The sequence below is a fragment of the Benincasa hispida genome, chromosome 1 (genome assembly GCF_009727055.1).
Source record: "Benincasa hispida cultivar B227 chromosome 1, ASM972705v1, whole genome shotgun sequence".
Taxonomy (NCBI): Eukaryota; Viridiplantae; Streptophyta; class Magnoliopsida; order Cucurbitales; family Cucurbitaceae; genus Benincasa; species Benincasa hispida.
Window position 1 is genome coordinate 86,720,181 of NC_052349.1, and position 8,923 is coordinate 86,729,103.

The 8,923-nt window shown below is 31.0% G+C and overlaps 1 protein-coding gene across 1 annotated transcript; it reads left to right on the forward strand.

Annotated features, from left to right (window-relative positions):
* Positions 1–2,564: 2,564 nt before the first annotated feature.
* LOC120090290 (auxin-induced protein AUX22-like) lies at positions 2,565–4,434 on the forward strand. Its single transcript, XM_039047867.1, has 2 exons — positions 2,565–3,162; positions 4,091–4,434. Exons 1-2 carry the CDS (start codon positions 2,696–2,698, stop codon positions 4,173–4,175), a joined length of 552 nt encoding a protein of 183 aa, XP_038903795.1. The 5' UTR covers positions 2,565–2,695; the 3' UTR covers positions 4,176–4,434.
* The last annotated feature ends 4,489 nt before the right edge of the window (positions 4,435–8,923 follow it).

An 8,923-nucleotide genomic window follows, 5' to 3' on the forward strand; every position in this document is an offset into this window, starting at 1 on the left:
AAAATTTTGAAAAATTACATAACAATTTGATATAATATTTAGTAAAATAACCGAATTTGGAGAAAATTTGAAAACAATATAAGATTTAGGAAGATTACGTAAAAAAAATTAGCAAATCTCGGTATGTAATAAGGTGAAATGACCGAGAAGGTCCAAAAGAATCGATAAGTTAGAAAAAATTTCTTTTAACTAGTTCTTGGTGATCGATCTAACCCGAGATGAACCGAGAAAAACTATTTTTATGAATTTTAAAAAAAGTGTACTAATTTTCTAAGAAAAAAACCTAAACGTGCTATTTCTTACCATTTTTCAAAATAACCTCCCTCTCACATAACTAACAACTATAAATAGAGAAATGTATCAGCAAATACCTCTTATCAAATAAAAATTAAGTTAAATTATAATTTTGGTTCTTATAATATTTAAGCAAAATTTCAATTTACTTCCTATAATTTTAAAAATTTTAATTTCATCTATATGATTTGGACTTAGCTTCATAGTTTTTTTAAAAAAATTTAAACAATATATAGGAGATAAAAGAGATCAGAAAGTACATCCGGATATCTCAACATTTATAAGTATGTGCAAAAGTTTTAATGTAATGTACAAACCCTTAAACATTTATCTCAACATTTGTCTCTACAAGTTTGTGCAAAGTTTCAAGAACTAATTCTTAAAGTTTGAAAAGTTTTTCAATATTTGTTTCTATGAAATTCTTATTTGGTTTTTATATTTCACGAGTCATCTCTAATTCTATATGTTTTATCCACATTTGTAGTAACAAAGTTTTTTCTCCAATTATTTCTTTACTCAACCCTATACTTCAATCCATTCATATATAGATAATGCAAAAATGATTGGAGTTTGGCTAAACCATTTTTAGCACCGAATTGAAACTGGTAAATCATAGGGTTTAAATTGGAACTTTTCAATCCATGAAATCTAAATTGAAACAAAATTTAAATCAGACTATATTAAAAGTTTGCACAAATCATAAAGTCAAAAATTGTGATTAAACCCTGAAAACTAAATGCACAAAAAGAAAAGGAGTCGAGTTCATCTAGTTTTCCACAACCTACGTAAAGGCTATTAAATAAAATGGGTTTTCCTTTCCAGATTAATTAAATAACATGGGATTTCCTTTTCAGATTAATTGGCTTGAAGAAGAGTAGTCGAATCAACTTGAATTCGGGACAGCTATTCGAAATCTTAGTGAAAGACTGGATTTGTTATCCCATGTTTGCTTTTCGTGAAAAAATGCCAATTGAAATGGAGGGTTTCTTCAAACAACAAGGAACTGGGTCAACTATTCAATCAAATGAGATTGAGCATGTTTTCCATCTCTTCTCGAAAAACAAGTGGGCTATTTCTTTGCAAAATTGTGCTCAATTTCATATGTGGCAATTCTGCCAAGATCTCTTATTTAGTTGGAGGAAGAATCCGTACGAATCAGATTCGTGTTTTATAAATGTAAAGTGTTTCTTGATCCTCAATATGTCGTCTCAAATTGGTGTCTCTTTAGGTCGAATTTTATTTTATTTGCACAGAATTTCATTTGATTTTATGGACTCTGATACTATATTAGATTATATGATAAAACAATAAAAGAAATAACTTAGGGCTTATTTTGTAAGGAACTCAAATTGTGTTTTATGATTACAGATTTACTAAGTTCAGGTAATATGTGTTTGGTTGGTAGTTTGAATTCTGTTTTTGAAATTGTTTTTGGATTTTGTGATCCGAACGGTACAAATTCTAAAAATAATTTTTTTTATATTCTCAATGTATCTAGATTTTGAATTCAAGATTTTAAAATACAAAATTATATTAAAAATGATAAAAACAATAACATATATACTATTTCATGTTATAGACTCCGTTATTTTTGTTAAACTAAAACATGTACTATATTACATATTATATCTATATTATATAACATTACAAAATAATAATTATACAAAAATGTTCATAAATTAATTAGTATGCAATGAGTAATTAAATATATTTTCAAATACATTTTAAAAAATTATTTAAATTAGAATTTAAGTTTTGAATCTACTCCCACATACGTATATGAAAATATGAAATACAATTTCGTTTTCTTTGAATCCCTTATTTTCAAATTGTATACCAAATAAACTCGTAGATATCTAAGAAAAGATAGGGAGGTTTCTCATGATCTGTCATGAGATATGAAGTACTGAAGATATAAAATTTTGATGTGATGGGAGTTTCTGTTCTTGACAGATCAAGAGGAACTCATCCTCTCTGTCAAGAGGGTCCATTATTCTAAACCAAACACAAACACAAACAAGAGAGCAACATACAGAAATGTTCATAATATATAATATATTTTAAAGAAACAGTAAACCGTGTGACAATACCAACACAATAAGGCAAAATCACATGGCCTTTGCTCAAAAAAAGCAAGACAATTAATCAAACGGCAGTGATCAAATCCCACCAAAATCTCAAACAATTATCAGCCCTGCGATCTGTCCCACATTCCTCTAAGCATCTATACCCTACAAAACCTTCCATTGTTTCCTCTCTGTCCTCTCCACAAATTCCCCATTTTCTTCCATATGTATAAATAAATAACTTCCCTTCTCATTTTCCTACAAAAACATTATCATCATCATCATCACATTTCATAATATTCACTACACCAAATCCAAATCCAAGGAAGACCCAGATGGAAGCTGTGGGATTAGGCCTCGAAATCACCGAGCTCCGGCTAGGACTTCCCGGCGGTGGCGGTCTAATTTCGGCGAGTAAGAACAATGAGAAGAAAAGGGTTTTCTCTGAGGTGGAAGTGGAAGATAAGAGTCACGGAGACAGTGAAGACGAGGGACGGAGGAAGCAGGTGGTGGGGTGGCCGCCGGTGTGCTCGTACCGGCAGAGGAACAGCTTTAAGGGAAAGGGAGAATGTGATAAAAGTGAAGGAATAATAATGGGGATGAAGAAACAGATGTATGTGAAAGTGAGCTTTGAAGGGACACCTTTTCTGAGGAAAGTTGATTTGGGGATGGTTAAGGGATATGGGGATCTTGTTCGAGCAATGGAGAAGCTGTTTGGGAGTTCAATTGGTGGCTCTGAATATACTGTCACTTATGAAGATAGAGATGGTGATTGGATGCTAGTTGGGGATGTGCCTTGGAAGTAAGTCTCTTTTCCAAACCCTAATAACTTTTTCTTTCCATTTCAATGCTTTCAAACTCATGCTCTATGTATACTTAAACGTTAAACGTTAATGTTTTGTTTGATAATCACTTCGGTTTTTGTTTTCAATTTTTGAAAATTGTATTTACTTTTTTACCATTTTTTTATTATATAGTTGAATAATATTTGGGTGGAGCCTAGGCTACAGTTATCATATATGCCCTCTAATTATTAAGATTTTTTTTTTAATATCTAATTTTCTTAAAAAAGAAAAGTTTACTACGTTTGAGATGGATGCATCTAAATATATATATATTTTTTATTATGATTTTCATTATTCTTAACTAAACACTTAAATTATTAGCAAACTAAATTAAAAAAAAGCAAAGCAAAGTCTTCGAAGACTATTCTTTTAGTTGTGAAAACTTGACTTGAGTTTCTAAACATCTTCATGAACAATAAATAACAAAACTATGAAGTTAATAGGTGGAACTAGTATTTATAAGCTTAATTTTAAAAAACAAAAAAAATTAAAACCTCGTTTGATAACCATTTGATTTTTTGTTTTTGTTTTTGAAATCTAAGCCTATTTCATCCACATTTCTTACAATGATTTACATCTTTCTTAAATACAATTGTTGAATTTTTAGTCAAATTTTAAAAACAAAAAACAACTTTTTAAAAGCTAATTTTTTTAGTTCTCAAACTTTGGCTTGATTTTTTAAACAATTGATGAGAAGTAGATAACAAAGGAATTATAAATTTGAATGTGGAAGTAATATCAATAGACTTAATTTTAAAAAACAAAATAGTTACCAAACGGGATCTAAGTAGTTATCAAATGGAACCTATAAAAAGGTTTTGTACATTTATATTTGAAATTTTACATATAAATTTTGGGTTCTCAATTTTCATGATTGATTTGCAGGATGTTCATTGAATCATGCAAGAGACTGAGGATAATGAAGAAAACAGAAGTCAAGAGATCAGAGATGAACTCATTGAGCCAATAATGAACGAGCTTCTTCAAGAGGACCTTTCAAAACATATGTAGAATAACGAAGACTTATGGGAGGATCACTTCGATATCTTTCAATCCAAAGCTTTTTGTTTCTTCTTTGTGCCCATTTGATTTGATTGTTTTTTGGTTTCTTTGCTATAAATATTTCAGACATTTCTGATTGATCGATGATACCTTAACTGGCTAAGGTTTATGTAGAAGTGATCAATCTCTTTAATGATTCAACCACTATTTTTTGTTTTTTGTTTTAATTTGTACTTATTAGCTTTTAGTAATTGTATGGTTTAAATTCCTATCCCATATATCGGAAGTAATATTAGTAAATTCAATGAATATTTTGATTGAAATGAAGGCTTTTTTCTTATTTGAAGTTTTCTTTTTGAACAAGATTTCATTGAAAGCATCTCCTATTGTTGTCATTAGTACTTTTTTAATATATTATGTACGTAAAATTTAATGATGTATATTAGTTGATGAAATATAGGGCTTATTAGCATGAAAGAGTAAAGGAAACTAAAAAAGGCTATCAAATTGTGTCTCCAATCAAGTTTCCATCTTATTTTAGTACTTTTAGTTAATGGTTTGTTCATATAAGAAATGAGTTTGCAGCTCTGTTATTATAAGGACCTAGTTGGTTTCTTCTCTATAAAAAAAATATAGAATAATAATATAAAAAGTAAGGGGAAAAATTTTTAATTGAGAATTGAAAATAAATAAAATTAAAATACACTAAAATTAAATAGAAAGAAAAAAGAGAAATTTTCACCGATGAGAAAAAAATCAAACTATTTACAGAAATGTTCACATATAGGAAAAATGCCAAACTATAGTATTAATAATAGACTTCTATCAGTTTCTATCACTGATAGATGCTGATAGATCTATTAGTGTCTATCAATGATAGACTTAGACTGATTTTGAAAAATCAATAGGATGAGTCCTTACTCGAAATATAGATGTTAAACAGAAAACACTCACAAGTATTGTAACAACAAAAATACTAACAAGTAAATAAGTAAAGACAGACAAAAGTTGGTAACCCAATTCGATGATAATTTACCTATGTCCTGAGGGCAGTATGCCCAAGAAAGATAATCTACTAATATTAAAGAATTAAATAGTTTACAACTTAGAACTTATCTGTAATACACGATCACTATAGTGACTCAGGTAGAGCTCAACTCACTAACTACCTAGGCTCCCCTCAAATGTGAGACTCCCTCTCAAGTGTACTTAGGCTTTCCCTAAGTTTGATAATATTCACTAGAAGAAATTCGGGCTTTAATGTAGGTTGAAAACCGACATTAAAGATAGTATTATTAAAGCCCTTTAATGTTGGTTACCTTTAATGTCGGTTTGAGTTTCAATAGCACAGCCTTCAATGTCAATTGCAACCGACATTAAAGACCTTCAATGAAATTTCCAACCGATATTAAAGACCTTCAGTGAAATTTCCAATAGACATTAAAGGTCTTTAATGTCGGTATCAACCAACATTAAAGCCTGTGTTTTTTTTTTAATTCTTAACCGGCATTGAAGCCCGAATATGTCCATTTTTTTTTAAAATTTCGTTATCGAATCTTTTTTTTTGGTCAAAAAGTATAACATGACACATCATCATCGAACGTTGTGGTTATGACATATTATTCATGTATGGATTGTAAATCTATTACATTTAATCCACAAATTCTGCTATAAAATTATAATTTAAAAGACCGTACAATAATTCAGGCCTTGAAAACACAAATTACAAGTAATACAAACATTATGATTTTACAAACACTATGAGTTTACTGTCCCTCTCCACTTGGTAAGTATGAGTCCCTTCATAATTCTTCTTAAACAGACCCCTCCAGCTTCAGTAGTGTCTAGTTATAGGCATCTTTGTCTGACCACTGTTGTTCAAAGGATCACAAACAAAAAAGGTTTAAGACAAAGGATTGAAAGTGAAAATATGATCAAAATTCATATTCAACTAACCGTGTTTATTGGGAATGCGCATAAGGCAAAATTCTTATAGTGAATGTGTTGGATCTAGAGTTCCCCAAGAAAAAGCATAAAGAGGTTGCGATACCAAATTTTTACTCCTGGTTGCACCTGCAAAACAAGAAAACTCAATAGTTGAATAAATGAGAGAATCTTCTTTTTCAAAATCTTTACTCCTTTTTCAATAATCTTCTTTTTCAAAATTTTTGACAGCATAATGATGCTACCACAACAAAACCAAAAATTTACCTTGAACCTGTTCAAAGAAACACACTCCCAAAAATATTTCACAACCACTTGTTCTCAACAGAACTATCCGAATTTCCAAAAGATGAATATTCAAGAACACATACATCAATAAGCAAATTTAGCTCACAATGTACTTCAAATCTCAAAAGTTGTAACAAAAACTACCATAGTGCATGAATAACCCACAAACTACCATAATGCAATCCACAAAATCAAGCACCTTGAATCAAATCTAAACTACAAATAAATAGTACTCATGAGTCATAAATAGGTGTTACATTCTAATCCAATATGGTCCAAAGAGAAATAAGCACACTATAACTTCTCAAACAAGAATTTCCATATCATTAGAGTCACTTGAAAACACTTAGAAACTGTGCTTAAAACTGCAAGCATTAAAAAATGCACTTACCAGGAACAATTTTTACGTGAATTCTTTGTCGTTGCAAGAAATCCATCTCCTCTCCACCCCTTCCAAAGACCTAAAAACACACAAACAACACCATTAAAAGTATATGATAGAGGAAGAGATTGAGAGAATACAAATGTGAGGCAACTTCAATCAACATGAAGGTTTGAATTGTTATTGCATATTATCCATTAGAATCTTTTATTAAAGTTGGCCCCCCTTCCATAAACCGAAATGTAACCATGAGAAAAAAAAACTACACCACCAATGAAGAAAATGATATTGCTTCTTCAAATGCCACCAAAAAAGATTAAAACAGTAACAGAACAAGCAAATGGATAGGAAAAGACATAAGATTAGAGTATACACAACAAGACATTTACATAAACACCTATTTTCTCTTCTATGTTTACATATATCCAAAGAGCTAACTAAGAATGGTTCTAATATAAAAACATATAAGCCAGCAAAATGAGAGTCAGATAAGAGCAAGTTTGAATTGAAAAACTAGTAGAGAAGTTTAGTAAACAATAGAAGAAATAATAGAAGATACAAACTGAGTGACAGTTGAAAAACAAAGACGTAAAGTCCGAAATTCTTGTAGTGTTTGATCCTATAAGCATATCATTTTGTTTCAATTAAGTATAATAGATATTCTATCGCTGAAATTCTCGGCACTTACATATTATACAATGCATGTATAAGAATCATTCAATGGAGAGATTAGCTTAGAGACTCTAAACAAAACTCCTCTTTTGCCCTTTTTTTCCCTTTTTCATCTTGGACTTCCTTTATCTACCAAAATATATACCCTGGCTCAATTTTGCATTCTCCGTAAGATTTTGCAACAAGATTGTGGTGTGGAGTACCTGAAGCAATGGCTTGGAGACGTCAATATCCATGAATTTCTTGATGACTTTACATTGGAATTTCTCTCTACTTCCTCAATCTCCCTATCTTCCTATGTTGATTGCCAGCCTTTTCTTCAATGACTTCCAGACCATGCAAATGAAAAAATATTAATGTAGATAATGAAAATAATCTAAAATATGCTGAAATTATGTAGAAAATAAAAAAATGATAAAATTCTCGCTGTTCATAACTTCATCTTTTTATTCTTGACCAAGTTAGTTTCTAGTTTTATCCTTCTAACTTTAGCATTGTCATCTTCTTCATAATTTTTTTTAAAAAAAGAGGAAGATAAGTTTCCCTGTGACAAGACTATGCAGTGCCTTACGAAAATGAAACTGAATAAAAAAACCTTAGTTTATGGTTCAACTCTTCATGAAGAAAAAATGTTTTCCAATTTATAATTTCACAAAAAAGAAACATAATCATTGAAATAAAAACGAAAAGATTGAAATAACTTCAAATTACTAAATGTCAAATAAATATTAAAAGAATATTTCACCTTTTGAACAACAAATGACTTGGATTGAAAACGAGAGTAAACCTAAGAGGCTTCCACTCAGATCTAAACAATATAGCTAAACTCTTTAAGATCCAAACAACCCATTAAAAATAGTTGCTTTGACAGACCTAAAACAAACTTTGAACGGACCTCAGCTACGACGACACTGGAACGAAAAAAAAAAGCTAGAATGAAGCTTGAACAATGAACAAATCAGACAAACCAGACAAACCAGACCTAAAAAACATGTTTAAATGTATTGGCACGGAGCTTGAGCAGATTTCATGGACAGATCTAAGAGTGAAATGAAAAACATGAACGAATCAGACAAACCTTGGCTTCGACGGTGCTGAAAATAGAGCTTGAACGATTCTTCCGATCCTTGACCTCAGCTGCGGTTCTTGAGAGTTTCACTATACCAGCACTGGAACCATCCGACGAGTTTAGGCTTGAAAAGATCTACACGGTGGGTGAAGCCATTGCCGAAATAGGCCTCACAAGAACGGGAAGGGACAGGGGAGTGAGACCAAGGGAGATAAGAAGGCAAGATAGGCCAGGGCTTGGAAGAATGTGGGTTTTCCGGGAAGGGGAAGTGTTTTTCAGAAGTGAGATTCCGATGAGGAGAAGTGGGAGGAGAGGTTTTGGAGTGAGAAGTGGAGTAAATACAGAAAGTGAGAATGTTGAA